Source organism: Rattus norvegicus, chromosome 1 (genome assembly GCF_036323735.1).
Source record: "Rattus norvegicus strain BN/NHsdMcwi chromosome 1, GRCr8, whole genome shotgun sequence".
Lineage (NCBI taxonomy): Eukaryota > Metazoa > Chordata > Mammalia > Rodentia > Muridae > Rattus > Rattus norvegicus.
This window is the reverse complement of record NC_086019.1, coordinates 144,448,186-144,468,267: the sequence shown is the minus strand read 5'-3', so window position 1 is coordinate 144,468,267 and position 20,082 is coordinate 144,448,186. Positions and strand designations below refer to the sequence as shown.

General features: G+C 49.4%; 1 protein-coding gene across 3 annotated transcripts in view; it reads right to left on the bottom strand.

Moving 5' to 3' along the window:
• Positions 1 to 20,082, bottom strand: part of Alpk3 (alpha-kinase 3) — a 47,845-nt gene that overhangs the window by 3,267 nt on the left and 24,496 nt on the right. For 2 of the 3 annotated variants that reach the window (XM_008759546.4, NM_001191895.2), the window contains 7 exons: positions 8,613 to 10,665; positions 7,738 to 7,885; positions 7,320 to 7,447; positions 7,154 to 7,189; positions 3,425 to 3,699; positions 2,182 to 2,270; positions 1,360 to 1,583 (listed from right to left, as the gene is read on the bottom strand). In XM_008759546.4, coding sequence (XP_008757768.1) covers positions 1,360 to 1,583; positions 2,182 to 2,270; positions 3,425 to 3,699; positions 7,154 to 7,189; positions 7,320 to 7,447; positions 7,738 to 7,885; positions 8,613 to 10,665 — 2,953 coding nt within the window. Of the gene's footprint in view, positions 1 to 1,359; positions 1,584 to 2,181; positions 2,271 to 3,424; positions 3,700 to 7,153; positions 7,190 to 7,319; positions 7,541 to 7,737; positions 7,886 to 8,612; positions 10,666 to 20,082 lie in introns of those variants that run through there. The other variant, XM_039085024.2, reaches the window with a different exon arrangement.

The following is a 20,082-nucleotide window of genomic DNA, read 5'->3' as shown; positions in this document are numbered from 1 at the left end:
CACACACACACACACACCCCTCAGGTAGCCCAGGCTAACCACACACCTCTCAGGTAGCCCAGGCTAACTTCAAATTCACTGTGTAGCCAAAGATGACCACAAACTCCTGCTCCTTCTGTTCCTACTTGCAGATGCCGGGACAGTTGGCCTGTGTTCCAGAAGGAGTCTCACTTGTTGCCCAAGCTGACAGAAAACTCAAGACTCTTTTGGCTTCATGACTCCTCGGTTCGATGCACGTAGCACCATGTATGGCACTGACGCTCTTTGCTCTATGGTAGTGCAGAGTTTTGGAGGTTTGGGGGTGAGAAAGTCAAGAGCGGGTGGCAGGCAGTTCGGGAAAGCTGGCTGTGGGTTTACATTACATTCCACGAGGAGCCCGAGAAAACAACTTCCTTTTAAATTGTAAGCGGCCTGAACTGCACTTCTTTACGTGCAGTTGGGAACAGGGTGCCATTGGGGACCCCAGTGCTTGGAGACGGAGGCCAGTCTCGTCTACATATTAAGTTCCAGGGCAGCTGGGGTTGTACAGCAAAACATGCCCAAAAAATTAAAACTATTTTATGTAACTTTGTGTAGGGTGATGTCATACAGGTGAAGGCAAGTACAAGATAGAACGAGGTCTGTCATTGGACGAGAAGGAAGGATGGGCGGGAGAAAAGTTTTAGAGAGAGGAGGAAACTGGAGGGAGGAAGAAGAGGCAGCGGAGAGAAATGGAGGCTGAGGTTAAGACTCCTCTCTGCACATTTACAGGTTATGAATGTTCTTAAGGGATGGATGTGTACAGGGCTTTGCATGTGTAGGTGGGCAATTATATCTAATCAGTTGGATCAGAGGTTATCGTGTTGTGCGTTCTTTCATGCGGCGATTTAAACTCAAGAGAGTATGTGGTGGCTGGAGACACTGGGCCACCACGGAATTGGGATGTGTGTGTGTGGCATGGCGGCAACCTGCCTTGGGAACGAGAAATCGGGTGAGAGGCTTTGCTGCCTGAGATGAAGATATCTACCAGGTATCTTGGAGCACTATGGTGCTGGATCTAGTGTGGCATCAAAGACAGCTTTATTATAATTTTACAGTAACAACTTTGCATAATAAAAAAATCGAAATCTAAAACAAAAGAAATCTTTTAAATTTTTGGCCAGTCTGGACTCCTTTAAATGTAACTACATTACTAACTGGCTGCAAGAGACCGTGGTGTATCTCAGGGAGGCATGCAAAGTGGCCTCTGTCCAACCTTAGACACGAAATCCTCGTGGAACACACAGGAAAATAAATGCTCTGAGCTCGAGAGCATGCTCTGGGCTCTGCCTTCTCTATATGCTTCCTCACCACTCACCTGTGAGTCCCCCACCCACGTACCTGCCAGATCTGTGACAAGGAAGCTGCCGTTCGTCCACTGATACAGCCAGTGCTGGAAGGTTTGGCATTTCTGCACAGGCTCCAAGCTGCTGGATGCTGCTGGGGCCCCAGCACAGCTCCACTGCCTGGAACAGTAAGTCTGCAGGGGCTTGCCCAGATCTTCCTCCAGGGTAGCATACGGTATATTGTTTGCAGGCCGATAGATCAAGTAAAGTGGGATGATCCTAGAGAGAGCAGAGCCTATGGTAAGTGGGAAGAGTGGCCACAGGAAGTGCACCCTGTCCTCGCTTTCCCTAGAAGAAGGGACCTTCCTGGAAAGAGTTCTCAACTCTGAGTATGAAGGACTGAGGGAGGGTAGAAAATGGGCACTGACTTCAGAGTCAGTAGGGCTAAAATTAAACCCTGATGTGGCCGGGGCAGCCCGCATTTGGGTGGGAGTCCTTCAGGAAGGACTCAAGGGATGTCAGCTCGGCTTGGTGCCAGCAGGAGACCAGACACACACGGGCATTTACAGCTCATGCCACACTGACCTACCCTGCCCCCTGCCACTTCTGGATCTCACCCAGCTGCCTAGCGTACCCACCCTGTGGCTGAAGCTCTGCAATAGGCAAAATCTGGACTAAAGGTGATGGGAAGGGATGGGAGGGGCGGGGAGGGGAGGGGGAGACAGGGGGAGGGACTTTGTAAGTGGATAGTGAATCTTACGTTGTTACTTCCAAATGTGGGATCTCCAAGCTGAGTGTGGGGTGGTTACGAGGCTATTGTACCTGGGAGGAACTCTGAGATCTCTGCCTTTACACAAGCCCCCTGTGGTGTACTCACTCAGGAACCTCCCCGAAGCCAGAGGCTGCCCGGGTTTCAGCTGCAAAGATTTTGCAGTACTCTCGACTCATGTTCTGGATCTTGCATCCCTGTGGGTAAGAAGAAACCAAATCTCATTATCAAGGAGGCTCACAGTCGTCTGGTGTGCCTGTCTGAGAGAGGGGACTGCAGGGAGATTTCCAGGCGGCTGCGAAGGGGGCTGGGAGGCTCAGTTATTCAGGCTTGGCTCTCTGTGCCTAATGCTCTCTTCTGAACCACAACAGGCTGTGGGCTTTTTGTCAAATTTAGGTTTCCAAAGTGGTTTCTGAGCTAGGCTGACTGGATCGTTAATGCTAGCGAACACTGCCCAAGGGACCCTTCCACAGAACTGCAGCAGACTGGCTTCCCCGCCCACATTACTCTCTTTTACTTCACATAATAAGACTTCAGTGAGTGATCTGAAGCAGGAGAAAAGTTTCTGCTACAAAAATGGTTTCTTGGGGGCTGGAGAGATCAGTCAAATCAGTAGTCTTCCAGAGGACCTAGGTTTGATTTGAAGACTCACATGGTACCTCACAGCCAGGCTCAGGGGACCTAACACTCTTCTCTCGTGTCACATACGTGTTAAAAAAAAAAGTAATGTGTGGTGGCCCACACCTTTAATCTCAGCATTCAGGAGGCAGAGGCAGGTGGATCTCTGAGAGTTTAAGATCAGTCTGGTCTACATAGAAAATTCGAGACCAACCAGAACTACACAGAAAAAGGTAAAGTGTTCACTGGGTGAGAGCTTTGCTGTGCAAGCATGAAGACCTGAGTTCAAATCCCAAAGACCCATGTAAAAAGTCAGCCTTGGCTATGTGCAATCCTGTAGCCTGGTTGCTAGGGCTCACAGAGGCCAGCCTGGCTGCACGTTCAGTAAAACCCTGTTTCGAGTGAATAAAGCAAAGAGTGACAGAGCAGGACACCCAGTATCCTCCTGTGTCTTCTGCATGGGCACACACATGCATGCACACATGCACAGGAATTTGAAAAGTAGGTTCCAAATGGTTCGAGACTCTGTAAAGTTCTCTGAGGCCAAAGGTCTGGATTCACAGCTGTACCTCAGCCAGTCCTTGAAGCCCGCCCTAGAAGCTTCATGAGCTTGAAATGGAGGTGGCTTCTACCTGTGCATGGGGCTTCCAAAAGCCAGATGGGGAAGGGAAGAGATAGAAGAGTACATAAGGGGCAGAAGGGGCGTGAGGTAAGGAGGAAGGTGGGACAGTACCTGGATAGTGACGTCATAGTTTCTGCCCAGAAGAGAAGTCTCACTGCTGGGTCCGAACACGAGCAGGCTGGATACCTTGATGATGCACGTGCGACCAGATTCGAAGATGGGCTCCAGCCCATAGATGACCTTGGCCCGCGAAGCCTTCTGAAGGCCATGTCCACCCCCTCGAAGCTCCTCGCTCACCAATCGCCCAAAGAGCTTGTCCCCCCAGCAGCCAGAGTCAGCCAGACCCTTAGCAAATACCATGGGGGTCATCTCAATCTCTTCTCCAACTGAGAGGGAACAGGAGAAACATGGGAACTTGTATCTCCCTCACGGCGATACAGGGTCCACAGGGAAGGACAGGGCTCAAACAGTCCTATGCTGTTCATCTGCTGAACCCTTTTTTTTTTTTGGTTCTTTTTTTTTTTTTGGAGCTGGGGACCGAACCCAGGGCCTTGCGCTTCCTAGGCAAGCGCTCTACTACTGAGCTAAATCCCCAACCCCCTGAACTCACTTTTTAATCTGAGATTACTCTTGGGATGCAAAACTCCGAGACCCCCTTCACACAGTAGGGTGCTTTCCCCCTGTCCCTTAGTAGGGTGCTTGGGGCAGAAGCTACCTGATTAAATTCCTACCACTTAACAGTGTTCCTATGGTGGCCATCATACTGGGAGTGCTCAGTATGTGCCTGCAGAAGGCCTGTGTCTTCTGTGACATTTGCGGTCAACACGGATTACCAGAATTACCTCCTACAATGACATGTTTTCAGGAAACAAACCAATACCTCCTAAGCACCATTCCCCACTAACTGGAAGCAGAGCTCATTGAAGAAATGATTGGTTCCAAGGCTCAACAGGAAGTGCATGGGATGGATCCAAACCATACGGCACCAGGACACAAGGAAGTGACCATCAGCTCCTGGGAAGCCAGGCCTTTCATCCTAGGTACTTAAAGGCTGAGGCAGGAACACAGAGTCGAGGTCTAACCTAGGCTAATGTGGGTGAACTTGAGGCTAGTGTAGGCAACTTACTGAGACTCTGTCTCAAAATAAAAGGTAAGACAGAGGGGGTTTAGAGAGACAGCTCAGGAGGAGGGCACTTGCTTAGCATAGGCCAGGCCCTGGGTTCAATCCCCGCCACTGTAAGACAAAACAACAATGCAGACTACCAAAGAATTGTCAAAAGAGCATTAGAGCCAACCTAAGGGATTTCATTTGGCCAAGAATGAGGACATTTTAGCAATAAAGAGAATTAGTATAAGGTACTGAACATATCATATATGTTAAAAGCCTACTAGTTCATAATGGTGATTGTAAAGACAAAACAAAAAACCAAAAACCAAAACAAAACAAGAAAACCTCCCAGTGTCCCTAGAAAAAGAAACGAGCCTCACCAGTCACCCTAGAGGCCTCCCAGAGATAAGCTAGTTCCGAAAGTAGTAAGTATGGGGAAAGCAAGCGCTTCACTTTCACCTTCTCTTAGAAGGTCTGTGTCAAGGCGACCGATGCTCCCTTCCTCTCAGTGAGTGCAGATGGAACGGTGGGACGTTATATCTCCCAAGAGGTGAGAGGCTCGGGCACACTTGACAAAGCAGACTGGGGAAGAGTACTTTTTAACTTTACACAGGGTTGCTGAACTCAGTGTGCAGACAGCATTACTAAAAGTGGTAGATGTAACACTGCTGCCTCTGGGCGGGATGAGAAGGAAATAGACAGTATGCCGTGGACCACTGCTTCCTTTGGTGTTGGTTTTGGAGACAGTGGCTCACTATAGAGCCCAGGCAAACCTTGAACTCGTAATCCTCCTGCCTCAGCCTCCCAAGGGTTAGGGTTACAGACATGTAACCCTACATCCAGTCTGTGGATTACTCTAGCCAAGAAAAACAAAAACAAAACAAAACAAAACAAACAAACCAAAAGCATTACCTCTGTACCTGAATCTGACACAACTTCTAATGTAATTGGTTTGGAAGAAGCATATGGATGGAAGGATTTGGTATATGAGGATAGCGTGAACAAAAGCTAGACTGTGAGCGTTTCACAGGGGCTGGGAAGATGGCTCCATCCATTAAGTGCTTGCCACTAAAGCAGAAGGGCCTGACTCCGATCACTATCATGGTACACTACCGTAAATCCTGGCACTGGAGACACAAAGACAGGAAGAGCCCTAGGGTTTGCCGAGGTGGATAGACCCAGGTTTCAGTGAGTGAGCTTGTCTCAGAAAGAACAGTACTCCTGAGGAGCAATCCTCAAAGTTGATCACTAGCATCTACATACATGCATGTACAAGTATCAACTCACATATAAACATGCACACACACACACAGAGACAGACAGACAGAGAGACAGATGGACAGAGACACAGAGAGACAGATGGACACAGACAGACAGAGACAGAGAGACAGAGAGACACAGATGGACAGATGGATAGACCAACAGACAGAGACACAGAGAGACAGATGGACAGATGGACAGACCGACAGAAACAGAGACACAGAGAGACAGACGGACAGACCGACAGAGACAGAGACAGAGAGAGACAGATGGACAGATGGACAGACCGACAGAAACAGAGACAGAGACACAGAGAGACACAGAGAGACAGACAGACTGACAGAGACAGAGAGACAGAGACAGACAGAGAGACAGGGAGAGATCTATGTATTAAGTGACAAACCAATGGCCATAGAGAAAACAAAGGAGGGAGGAACAGTAATGTATACACAACACAGGACATGTATCAGACAAATTAACTAGTGGCTCCTGACTCAAACCAACACATGGACACAACTGAGGAAAGTAGACATTGGATAATATTAAAGAACTCCTACTAAGTTCTTGATTTGGTTGAGATTCTAGTTTCTTTGATTTTGTTGTTAAGACAGAGTCTCGTTCTATAGTCCAGGCTGGGTTGGAATTCACCATGCAGATCATGCTGGCCTGAAGTCTGTGATAATTCTCTAGGTTCTGGCTCCAAGTGCTGGGATTACAGGCACGCACCTCCATACCTAGCCCGGATGTGGGTTCAGTATGATAGTGATAAAATGTCACCAACACAGACTACTGAACACGGGGGCTTTACAGCAGACTCTCCCCCAATAGGCAAACCCTCGAAGTGCTTGTCAAATGTTGGGGGTAGCCAGGCATGGTGGCACACACATTTAGTCTCAGCATTTAGGAGGCAGAGGCAGGTGGATCTCTGTGAGTTTGAGACCAGCCCCGTCTATGGAGTGAGTTCCAGGGCAGCTACGGCTACAGGGTGAACTGCTAACTCTGAAACAAATGACCAACTTGAGGGTATATATCTCACAATTACCAAGGAGCTTCGTTCGGAAAATGCAAATTTCTTTCCTAGACATTTGGGATGCTTGAGCAAGGGGCTGAGAAGCTGTCGGGCTCATAGCAGACTATCTGTGACTGGACTGCACACAGAGCACTGTGGGAAACGCGGGGTCTTGGTCTTGGTGGCTGTCCTGCCCTTCAAGGACTTTGAAGAGGACAGAGCACTGCATTAACTCCTGGGAAGTGCCTGCCCTTCACCCCCGCCCCGCCCACTTCAGTTCATTTCTTCCACAGTCTTTAGAAACACCAGTCCTCCATCAGCCCTCCCAAGCCATTATCTTAAACTGGAGCCAAAGGGGAACCGCATGCAGATCTAGGAAGGATTGTAAACCCCTAAGGTCAGAAACCCTGCAAAGGGCCGGGCTGGAGATGAAGACTTGCCCTCCCCCAGAGGGCCAACATACCTTCACCTTCCTCTCTGGAGATGAAGCCAGACAATACTGTGTGGAGAAAAAGAGAGCACTGCTGTCCAGTTTGTCTGTCCAGGCAGAGCCAGACCCTGCACATCACAGTGCTGCCTCCCACAAAGCAAGACCGGGTCGGCTAAGATCCTGCCCACCAGACACTCACCTTCCGGGCTGAGGCGGAAGTCAGTGGAAGCGGAGCCATGCTCGTTTTGGATGGTACAGCGATACAGGCCACAGTCCGTAGGTGACGCCTGCACAATGGCCAAGGCCGCTGGCCCCTCGTCCCCTGCACTGCAGAGAGTGGAGACCCTTCTCGTGAGGGTCATCACCCAGGGCCTTCGACCCAACTCTCACAGGCTGCTGGGAACCCAGGCTCGGGGAGCCCTGGGAAGGTGGTGAGAGGTTCCAGGTCAGAAACTGGTCCTCAATCACACAGGTGACACTTACTTGCTGTGTGACTTTAGACCCATGATTTAAGACCTCTGAGTGAAATGAGGGGATGGGTTTATAACGTTAGTCCCCAGCATGACTGCAACTGGGGAGCCCGGTCAGGTGATGGCGGTACTTTGCAGACAGCTTACCTCCTGCTCACTTCGCCCACTAGATGCTGATCCTTCGCCCATGTCAAGACTGAGTCGCTAACGATATTGAAAAACTGACACCAAAGCTTCAGACTACCAGAAGAATCTGGAAACTGTTCTACCCGAATTTTCCGGATCACCTGTGGGGCTGAGAACAGGAGATCTGTTACAAGACAGAAGCAGACTCCTTACCTCCCTTGCCCTCTCTGGCCACGCCCATTGTATCCCAGTATCCTTAGGGAGCAACCTGAGAGAAAACAGCACATTATAAACCCAGCATTGCATAGCCCTGCCTGTCCACCACCTGTTTCTCAGGCTTCTGCTGTGCCCCTACCCTGAGGGCACACATCTTAACCAGCATGGGAGCCAGGGAGACAGGACACAGGGACTCAAGGCTAAGCACACATCACCAGTGACAAGCAGTCAAGAAGGCTTTTGCATTTGCTGCTGCTAGCTCTATGAACCTGCCTTTGAGTCTGCTCTTGACCGTGGGCTAACCTTGGAACAAGTCTTTAAAGGGGGAGATGACTGTGGGGCTAAGATGCCCGTGAAGCCGGGGCCTGTGCTGAGCGGTGCCTTTGTTTGCATGCTTTGTTCTTGTGTGATTTGGCTTTTCAGACAGGGTCTCCCTATGTGGCCCAGGCTGATCTCAGTCTCCAGCCTTAGTTTCTGGAATGCTGGGAGCAAAGAAGTCCCCCACAATAGCTCACCCGTCACTAGCTCTCTCCTAGGCCTTTATCCCTCATGGTGCCACCCTGCTGCCACCGTCATCTCCCTTCCCATCTAGCAGGGAGGTGCCCCCTCATGGTAGTGCTCACAGTAGGGGTGCTAGGTTCACTGCAGCTTCCTGGCAGCCCTCCCCTCGCAGCACTCACCTTTTAACAGGTCTTTAGCTTTCCTTGGCTTAGCCAGTGCTTCCTGCTTGCCTTCATCCACCGCAGGCTCTGATTCCAGACCACTGGCCTTGGGTCTGGTGACCAAGTCTCCCGATGCAGGCTCTTCTTCTGTCCCAGGCACCTCTAACATGCTGGCCTTCCGGGCCTGGGTAGGGGACCGTCTCTCCCGCCCTGGAGTCCCGGGTGACCCAGGTGCCAGACCCTTCCTGGGTCCCCGGGGGGAGACTGTGGGACTCTCTCTTTCTTCAGCCTTGTTCACCTCACCGTCTGACCCTGCTCTCACCTTAGGGAGGAACCTCTTCCTCCGGGCCCCTAGAGCCAGTTCCTCAGGTGTAGCTGCAGGGAGACCTGTCAAAGCCTCCCCTGGGATTGCTTCTTCTTGGCAGGGCTCCTGGGTTCTGCTCTCTACTGTTTGTCCGTCCACCTCCCCTAGCAGTCCAGCCTTGTCACTTTCCTGGGAGGTCCTCTCCCTGGAATCCTCTCCCTCACCAGTAGCAGATCCTTCCTCACCCACCACAATGGCAGGGATGGTGAGGGGGCTGGGGCTAGGGCATGGGCCCCGGGAGCACTGGGCGGCAGCCAGGGCCTGCTGGCCAGCCTGAACCTCACGGTCCAGGAGGCCAGTGAGGCGGCGGGAGGTGCAGGGGCTCAGCAGCAGGGTCTGTGCGCTCTGCACCAAGTGGTTGTTCTCCACACGGTCCAGGATGCGCCTGGACGTCCTGGGACTCAAGCCAGCCACTTCCACGGTGGGGACCAGAGCAGAGGAGGAAGTTAAGCCTCCGGTGGCAGGCACTTCCTGGGACTCTGCCCTGGCTTCGCCTGCCTCTGGACTGGATAGCTTTAGCAGCAGGAGCAAGTAGTTCTTCAGGGAGTCTATAAGGCCAGGGTCACAGCTCCGGGTACCTGAGGACCTCCCGTCCACATCTGGCTCCTTGGCACAGGCTCCCTCACTGCTAGTAGCCATGACTTCTGGTGGGTGACTCTGAGTCGGGGACCCTGGTCCCAGTTGCAGAGTGGGAGCAGAACTGGGCAGGTCCTGGTCCGGGGAGGGGAGGGGGACATCAGCGTTTGTGTGCTGAGAAGCTGTGGTGCTGGGTAGCCCCTCCTGCAGACTATTGGTTAGGTCAGTTCCAGGAAGAGAAGGCAGACTGGGCACCTCCTGACTCAAGTCCGCTGAATGTCCAATAGCGAGATCCACATACAGCGTCTCCTGGAGCTGCTCCTTCTTGGGACTCTGAAGCAGGCTGTCCTCCTGCTTGGCCTCACCTAACCACTCTGGCCTTTGGTGTGTTTCTCCTACCAGATGCTCTGAGTTGCCCTCAGTGGGCAACTGTGTTGAGTAGGTATGGTTCCCTGATGGGGGCCCTAGCAGAGTGTTCTCATGGCTTCTGAAGTCTGCCTCTTCAGATCCAAGCATCAAGCCTGACTTTTCTTGGATGTAAGATGCTTCTGTGCTCCTCTCAGAACATTCTGTAGCCTGAGGCTCTGTAGGGCACTCTGACGGCGAGAGTTTGAGGGCTCCTGGTACTGAGCTGAGACTGACCACAGACGGTTGTTCTGGTTGGGTTTCCAAAGCTGTGGGAATGCTGCCCACTGACTGTGTCTCCTTTTCCTCCTGTATCCTTGCGTCTCTCGGGTCTTGCTGCCACCTCTCACCTGCCTGTGTCTGTCCTACCTGTGTATCCACCCTTCTCTGTGTCACCAAATCCTTCTGTGAACTCCTGTCTGACTCTGGCCTTTCGCTTCCTTGTGTTACAACGTTCATCGGTGCCTTCTCATTTGTCTGTGTCCTCTGCAAAGTTTGTGCTTCGTCTCCCTGAGTCCTCCCATCCACTTGCAACTTTCCGTCTGTCTGTGTTTTCTGCCTGCCACTGGTTCTCCCATTGGCAAGTGTCCTCCCCTCTTCCTGAGTTTCTGTATCCATGGGCTCCGTGACACCTTGATTCCCAGAGGTGCTGTGACCAACAGAGATGGTATCGGAACTGCTGCTGGCAGACGTGGCAGGGGCCATGGTTGCTGGGGACTCCAGAGCCTGAGAACACATGGCCAAAAGCACAGCCTTAACTACACATGTGTTGGACTCTGAAGTATGGCCTCCCAGCTTTCTCTGATCTCATCCAGAACTGCCCTGCAGGGAATCTTGCCACTGGGTTCCTCAGGCATGCTGAAACCCAACAGAACCCAAGCCTCAGTCCTCATCCCAGAAACTAGATTAAGGAATATCTAGAACCCAGGCCCATCTGGCCTCCTGACCTCTCCCTGACCTGACCTGTTCTTGAAAGGCTCCGTTGGTGGCCAAGTGACCCCTCCTTCACTTAGAGAATATTGTCTTTGTCCTAGGGTCCCCAGAACCTCCATTTGCCTCCCCTTCTCTCTTAATCCCCCTATCTGTCTTCCTTCCTTCCTTCCTTCCTTCCTTCCTTTCTTTGGAAGGTAGAGAGCAGAGGTTCAAACAGGATCATATGCAGCACAGGCTATCCTCAAGCTCACTCTGTAGTGGAGGTAGGCCTTGACCTATGTATTGATCCTCCTGCCTCAACCTCCTGAGTGGTACTGGGATTACAGGCACAAACCACCATGCTGGCCAGTCCTCCTCACAGGTAACAAGTGACTTAGAATTACAGTAAATTGAGAGACTGTCAAAATGTATATTGAAAATAACCTCAAGGACAGCATCTGGCAGAAATACCAGGCATGTAGAAATAACAGGATGTCATTCAAACCAAGTCAGAGAACTCTGAATGACACCCTCAGGTGTCTCTCTCTACAAACGCTGCTGTGGAGCACTGCTAGGTCCCGCACACTAAGCTCCCCTCTCACCTCTCACCACAGTGTCAGCTAGCCCCACTAAAAGACAGCAGTGCTGGGGTTGGGGATTTAGCTCAGTGGTAGAGCGCTTGCCTAGGAAGCTCAAGGCCCTGGGTTCGGTCCCCAGCTCCGAAAAAAAAGAACCAAAAAAAAAAAAAAAAAACCCAACCAACGAACCAAACAAACAAACAAAAATTAAACAAGAGTGGTAGTAAATGCCTTTACTCCTAGCACTCTGGAGCAGAGACAGGTGGATCTCTATAACCAAGTCTAGCCTGGAGTGTAGAGGGAGTTCCATGCCAAGTAAGGCTACAGAGGAAGACCCTATCTAAGAATAGAATACAAATTTTTAAATTATATGTAGCCAAAATATAGTAAAATTTAGTTTCTTCACTAAAAGCAGAATTTCGAATGGGTGGTGTGAATATGGGGGAAACATTCATACTTGGTGAATATTAATAGTCCGAATGAAGACTTTTTAACTTTAACGTTCTTTAACTTCTCTTTGACAACCAAGATGTTTTGTACACGGTTATGTGCATATGAGTGGAGTGCCCAGGCCGTTCAGAAGAGGGCGTCAGAGTTACAGCAGGTGGGATGCCCAGTGTGCGTGCTGGGGTCTGAACTTGGTGCTCTGTAAGAGCACGCCTGAGCCAGTCTCCACTGAGCCGTCTCCAGCCCTCTTACGTACCTTTTCATCTTATGTGCACATGACACATACTCAACAAAAATTTAATCTAAGACGAAAACTTAAAAATTAACGTTTCAGCTGGGCACGGTGGCACACGCCTTCAATCCCAGCGTTGAGGAGGCAGAGGCAGGTGGACTGCTGTGAGTTTGAAGGCAGCCTGGTCTACATGGTGAATTCCAGGACAACCGGAGTTACACAGTCAGACCCTGTCTCAAAAAAGTAGAAATAAGATAAACTCTTATGTGATAAATGAGGTCTGACTCGAGCCAGAATCCCCAAATCCCCAGGTTCATCTCTCTGGTCCCTCCACACTCACTCACTGTGCTAACTGTAACTACTCCATGGCTTTTCTCCGCCAGACACACGGACCCTGCTCTTTGCCTACCTGGAAAACCGCTCTCGTCCCTGAATATCTCATTCATGGTTCCTCTCTCCTCTGAGGACCTTATACCTTCTCCCAACCCCCTAAAGCATTAGCGACTTTGTATCATATGCACACAGCAAACAGACATCATCACACCCTCGTACTTCGTGATGATTATTTATCCTATGTGCGCATCCATTTACTAATCTCTGGGCCCTTCTCTATAATGAGGGTCCAGCACAGGCCTAGGCTAGAGCTAGAGACCAACAAATATATGATAGATGAATGAATACTTCTCTACATGTCTACAAGGGCTGAGCCTTCCAAACAATAGAGTGTGTGCTCAAACAATATATTTCTGAGATTGGTGTGCATAGATATGTGCACAGTGTGTGTGTGTGTGTGTGTGTGTGTGTGTGTGTCTGCACACGTAGGTAAAGGCCATAAGCCAACTTAGGGTATGGTCCCTCAGGAACTTTCACCTTGATTTTTGAGATAGGGACTTTCACTTGGACCTGGGTCTCATCAATTCAGCTAGGCTGGCTGACCACTGAACCCCAAGGATCCCCCTTTCTCTGCTTCCCCAACGTTGAGATTACAAGCCTATGACCCTCTGCCCAGCTATTGTAAGCGGGTATTGGGACTTGAATTAGCGTACTCATATTTGTGTGGCAAGCAATTAGCAGCTGAGCTATTTCCCTGGTCCCCAAACCCACATTTCTTTAGACAATTATACAAGCTGGGGCTGCAGAGCGGGCTCAGCCGTTTAAGGATGCTTGTTCCTGCAGAGGAACTGGTTTGGTTCCTGACAACTACATGGTGGCTCACAACTGTCTGCAACGTACTCTTGTGCCCTCTTCTGACTCCGTGGTTATCAGGCACACACGTGGTGCAACACGAACATGTAAACACTGAATCTATTTTTTGATTACACACAGCAAGCCCAGGCGGAATCACACAAGCTTCCCCGTCACAAACAACATCGGCAGGTCTTACATTCATCCTGACTTCCCTTCCGGCTTAACTTCTCAGAGAATAAGGGTCCACTCAGTCTCCGGGCCTCTCTGCTGCAGTCTTTTCTTCCTTGTGACTCTTTCACTCTGTCTGTCTGTCTTTTTTTCTTTCTTTCTTTCTTATTCCCATGATCTCTCCATCTTCAGTGAGCCCAGGCCCGGTATCTGCCATGAGCCCCCTGGGATTGTACCTGATTTTTCTGTTGTTTTTCACTAAAGTGCCCTCTACTGTGACAATAACACAGCTTTATCCTGTTCTTGCCCAGGTACACAGGTCACCATCCTTGCCATCAAACAAGAAAGATGATTTCTCACTCTTTGGAGTATTCTAGACCTCCTCTTCCTTCAGCCGTTTTTGGGGGGAAAGTGTTAGAACTGTTGGAACCAGTATTTTTCCCCAGCAAACATTCCTCTTTCTCTGATGAAAAAAGAAAGAAACAAAAGTTCCTGTTGGTCTCCTAGCTTCTTGCAAATCTGTGTCTTCTTGTAGATCGTGGCAAGCTTTAAACTTTCTTTTTCTTTATCATAACAAGATATCCTTGTGACCTTTCTATAACAAGGTGATTTTATCTTGCGCTTCCCTTTCTAGTCAATCATGTCTACCTCTTGCTTCTGTTTGCTGCACAGACAAATTCCAGCCTTGTTTCGAGTACACTGGCATCAGAGACGTCTGGCCCAGAATAACAGAGATGGTCTGACAGACGCGTGTTTCTAGAAAGCTGACAGATTGGCAGCTTTATGGCACTTGTCAGTGGCAGTTATAACTTTTTTAACCGAAAATAATGACTGGAATTACGCTCTCTTGTGTATATATGTCTGTAAATCTCATCCAATGACTTTAATCCCCGGCTGAGCATTAAACGTTTTTCTTCTTACACCTCTTTTCCCCTAAACATCGGCAATTCTCAAGAGGACGGTGACAGAATAATCTTGCTCTTTGCTTGTTTTTTCTTTTTAATTCACAGTACCACTTAGCCCAAAATGGCCTTGAACTCACATGTAGACCAGGCTAGCCTCAAATTCACCATACCCAGCCAAGATGTATTTTATATTTCCTCACATATAATGTCTACATGTGAGTGTTATTTATCTAGGTGGTGCAGGCCTTTGATCCCAGCATTCAGGAGACAGAGGCAGGCGGATTTCTGAGGTTTTTGTTTTTTGTTAGTTAATTTGTTTGTTTGTTTTTAATGTGCATTATGGATGTCTGAGTGAGGATGTCGGATCCTGGAGTTACAGACAGTTGTAAGCTGCCACATGGGTGCTGGGAATTGAACCCCTGGAAGAGCAGTCAGTGTTCTTAACTGCTGAGCCATCTCTCTCCAGGCCCTGACTTCTGTGCTTTAAGCCAGCCTGGTCTACAGAATGAGTTCCAGGATATTCAGAGCTACATAGTGAGATCCTGTCTCAAAAAAAAAAAAAAAAAAAAAAAAAACCAAAACCAAAACAAACAAAAAAGGACCTAGGTATTAGAATCATCTGATGTGAATACACAGGCACATTGGCGGAGGGAAAGTTTCCAGAAGTTGGAGATGTGGTTTGTGATAGACGTGACCCTGGATCCCCTAGAATGGGAGTTAAAGGCAGTTCTGAGCTGGGTGCTGGAAACCAAATTTGGGTCCTCTGGAAGAGCGGCAAGAACTCTTAACTGCTAAGCCATCTCGATAGCCTTCAAATGCTGGTATTTCTGACTTAGGAAGCTATCGTTTTGATTGTGTTTAAGCCGTAAGTTCCACTCAAGCCTCTGACGTTGTAGTTTTGTGTCGGCTCATTTTTAAGGCGTTTCCTGTAGCATTTGGATCTGTCCTTTGCACGTACCACTCAAGTGTAGCCTGAGAGTGGAATGATGGTCCCAGCTACATCCTCTCAAGTAGATGTGCAGTGTTTGCGAAGTCTGGTCACTCATGAGTCTCAGCGGTCCTTCCCCGAGCCACTCTCTCTTCATGACCTCCCCTTCTACAGGTCTCTGGGATTTCCCTACCCAGCTGTGCTGTATAATTCCACTCAGGAGCCTTGCCTTGGACAAAGAAGAGACCCGAAGGAAAACCAACAAAAACCCTCCTCAGAGCTTCGTGCCATGGTCTCAGAACCACAGTCCTGTGCATACGGAGAACATTTTCCTCCCTCAAGGTTCTAGACATCTGGCTTCTGCCACTGTGTCACCATGGTCACAAGGGAGACCTAGCATCAAGTCTGACCTAGAGGGTCATGTCCTCATTTGGCAGCCAGATCTAACCAGTAAGACAGCCAAAGTGGCAGACGCCAGCAGGTCAGAGGTTGCACACTTGACACAGGCCCTCAGCCATGACCTCACTCCCCAGTAGCATGACACAGAGGTCTCAGTGTTAGGACAGGGGTCAGTATGAATGGCGAAGGCACACCCTAGAACCTAAAGAGAGTTAGCACAGAGAGAGACAGTCTCAGCCCAGCCTCTGTTCTCAACATCAGGCTGGGGAGAGAGACGGGGCTCAGGAGAAAGCTGCTCCCGGAGCTGCCTGACTTCTAACACAGTGTTTTCCCATGAGAGCCCTTTCTTTCCCCCTTAGACCCCGATCTCACAGTGGAGAAGAGTCGCAGCCGGTGCCTTTGTATTCACTTTGTAGCTTCCATTCCAGCCTCTGAGGTCATAGTTCCCTGTTAGCTCATTTTTTTCAAGGCCTTTCTAGGGGCATTTGGGTTTTCTTTTCTTTTTTGAGATGGTGTCTTACGCCTCCCAAGCGGGCCTAGAACTCTCTATGAAGTCAGAAGTCTTGAACTTCTGATCCTCCTGCTTCTACCTGCAGAGAGCTAGGATTATAGGATTAGCCACCACACCCAGTTTCTGTGGTATTGAGAATCCCACCCAGGCCTTCCTGTGTCCTGGGCAGGACAGGGCCTCTACCAACTGAGTCACATCTCAGCCCTGTGCCACTGTTTATCATAACCAGTTCTTTGTGGGGGTTTCTCACCTCACCCTTTACCTTCTTGAACTCAGAAAGTATTTTAGTTTTACTACTTCCCTTAGATTGGTGCTAAATATTATATATGAAATGCTTTTATGAAATATTTTGAAAAGGAAAAAAAAAAAAAACAGGCATCATAAGCACCCACACAATCCCACCCAGCATTTGGGAAGCTGAGACAAGAGGATTGCAGCAAGTTAGAGTCCCCGGGGCTCTGGGAGTCCCCGCTCCACCTCCTCGGTACTTGACCACAGGTGGGCAGTATGTCTGCCCTGCATCACATGAGCACCGCGGAGCCAACTCAGGTCCTCACACCGGCACAGCAAAGTTCTTTACCCATGGAGCCATCTCTCCAGCCTCTGGCCTCACCACTCTTTTTTTTTTTTTTTTTTCTTTTTTTTTTTCTTTTTTTTTTTTCTTTTTTTTTTTTTTCAGAGCTGGGGACCGAACCCAGGGCCTTGCGTTTGCTAGGCAAGCGCTCTACCACTGAGCTAAATCCCCAACCCCTGGCCTCACCACTCTTGATTTCAGTCTCCTCCTGGAGCCTGACCTTCTGCTCTGATGTCCTCGCTCTGCTGAAGCATGCGGTTGGTCTAACGGAAGCTAAGTCCCAGTTGTCTCCTCCTTGGCCTCGTCTAAACCTTAACGCTGTAGGGGCACAGAGTACAAGATGTAGGAGGGAAAGAAGCATGGAGGAGCTCCTGGTGCTCTGTGGCTTTGTGAGCATGGTGGTAAGGCCAGGTAGCTCTGCAGGGACCTGTCACCCTAGCTTCACTCTGCTCCTCCTAAAATGGAGCCCTCCTTCCTTGCATCTGGTTTCTTTGTATCTGAAGATGTTATGGGTGTTGTTTTCCATTTCAAATAATTCCATTCAGTATTTTCCTCTAACGCTGTATCGCTAGTTACAAATCCACAGGGCTAAACAAGTGTAGCCTCTTCTCAGATGTCTCTCCCATTGAAATCTGAGATGGCAGCTCTCCTGCTCATCCGCTGAATCGTCTTTGCACTTATCGTCAGGGTCAGTGTGAACCATCCCTTGCTTCAGTAGAAATCTCCCTGGCTCCACCACCCCTCAGGAGACCCATTCCTTCACACCCCGGAAGACACGGCCCCAACCTGAGGCAGGAGTTCCCACTCCTTGGGATGGGTGACCATTCCTCAAGACCTACAGGGTTTATCAGGAGATCAGCTCAGAGGACCAGAGAGATGACTGAGCAGTTAAGAGCACGTCAGTCTGCACCTACATGGTGGCTCACAGCCTCTGTAATCCCAGGTCCATGGGATCCTAAGGAAAAATATATATATAAATATTCTTTTTAATTTTTAAAGAGAGGAGAGACATGCTCAGGTCTCTCACACCTGTGCAGGTGGAGGAAGTACTTAAAATGTTCTTGCTATGGAATTAAAGAGATAATCATGTGGAATTTTATTAAACCATGGAAAAATGCTCATGAAATATATGCATATATATGTATATATACATACATATACATATATACATATGTATATATATATGTAGTAAGATGGCTGGGCAGATAAAAGAGCCTGGTGTGCAAGTTTGATGACCTGAGTTCCCACAGTGAGAGGAGAAAACCAACTCCTGAAGTTGTCTTCTGTCCTACACACACACTATGATATGGACTACTCTATACACACACACACACACACATACACAAATAATAACAATAATAACAATAATAATAGTATTAGTGGTGGCAAATGGAAATAAAGAGCTAGAGAGACAGCTCGATGATTAAAGATACTGCTTTGTTTTTGTTTTTTGAGACCGGGTCTCTCTCACTTCGTAGTCCTGGCTAGCCTCCAACTCACAGAGGTCCACCTGCCTGTCTCCCAAGTACTGAGATCAAAGGTGTTCAACGCCACACCTAGCAAGCTTGCTGCTCTTGCAGAAGACCTGGACTTGGGTTTCAGAACCATGTGGTGACTCAGAACCAGCCATAACTCTAGTTCAGGGATCTGATGTTCCCTCCTTGGGACCCACACAGCAGGAAAGAATCAACTCCTGTAAGTTGTCCTCTCACCTCCACACACACTTGGTGACAAACCCATTACACACACATGCATACTCACACCCACGCATACATGTATATGCACACAAAGAAATAAAATACATATCTATCTACATCTTGAATGTATTTTTCATACCAATATTTAATTTTTTTATCAAAAAAATATGGACATAAAATAAAAGCCCGACAGGGTTCTGTCAGAAGTAGAAGCAGATGCAGCTTCTGCGGAGCCTGGGCTGCCTGCAGCACTCCCACCCCAGGGAGGGGTGAGCTGGCACATCCACCCCAGGTCTACCAGGAGGGCAGGCACCTGGGTGTGGGGTTTCCACTGTTGAGGGCAGAGAAGCCAGGTTCACACACACACTTGGCAGCTAGCCTGATTGATCACTTCCTAAATGAGCTCCCTCGGGGCCTCCAAAGGCCATTTCTCTGGAAGGCTGTTGTGCAGCCTGTGACAGTTGGGGGACGTAGAGTAGCCCTAGCAAGACTGATGTCACCAGGAACTGAAATCAAGGTAGGCAAAGCAGTGAACAGATACAGAGCGTGGTGTGGAGTTTGAGATCGGTCCCACTCCAAAGCCCTCTGATGTACTCTTCCCACAGCCTAACCTAACACCCACTGAAATAAAACCACAGCCCAGTCACCCCTGAGCCCTCTTGAAGGCTTTCTTTGTGGGAAAGTCCATCTTCATTGTCTGACAAACTCCCTCCTCACCATCTTGCCCTAAGTTGCTGAATCGATGGTCCCTTGTGCTTCCCTCCCCTGTTCCACCCGTCTGTCTTTCCCGTATGGAAAACCTCGGCTCATGGAGGTAGCCAGGACTCCAGGCTTCCTCTATCCTGAGACACAGTCTCAGTTTAGCTTCTGCGCAAGTCAGAGGCTATCACCACTACATCTGTCAGAGAGAAATATGGACAGAGCACAGTGAAACTGGAATTTTTGATAACCGGTAAGATATTCTTACTATAAATATGCTCCGCTTATCTAATCGCACCCCCACACATCAGAATACTGTCTTCCCTCTTCCTGACCGGTATGTTTTGTAAGGCCAAGGATATGTTTTGTAGAGTGAGGCACGGTGTGGCAGAAGGGGGCGCCTTCCTCGCCCATGCTGAGTAGCCACAGAGTAGAACAGAACTCTATTCTAGTACAGAACAAGTTTATTTGGGGGGATGGGAAGGGGGTTGAGAAGGGAGTAGAGGCAGAGAAAGAGAGGGGACAGAGAAGAGAGTGTGGATGAGAGAAGATGAAGGGGCCAGCAGGGAACACATAGAGAGGGGAAAGAGGGAGGAGGAAAGAGAGAGGGGGGCGAGAAAGGGTCAGAGAGAGAGGGAGAGGCCAAATAGCCCTCTTCATTGCAAGCCTGGCTGTTGCCAGGTAACTGTTGGGCAGAGCCTAGAAGAGCTGCTAACATGCTAACACTGACCAAAGGTGGAACACTTTAACCCTAGGGGAATCTTCCCTCCCTCCACCCTGGAGCATGAGACCCTAGCCACCTCTCATCCTCTGCACCCTGACCCTGAAGCTCCACACTGCTGACCCCATCTGCCTCAGCCTCCTTCACACCAAACACATTCTCCTCTTGGCTACCTGTTCCCTGG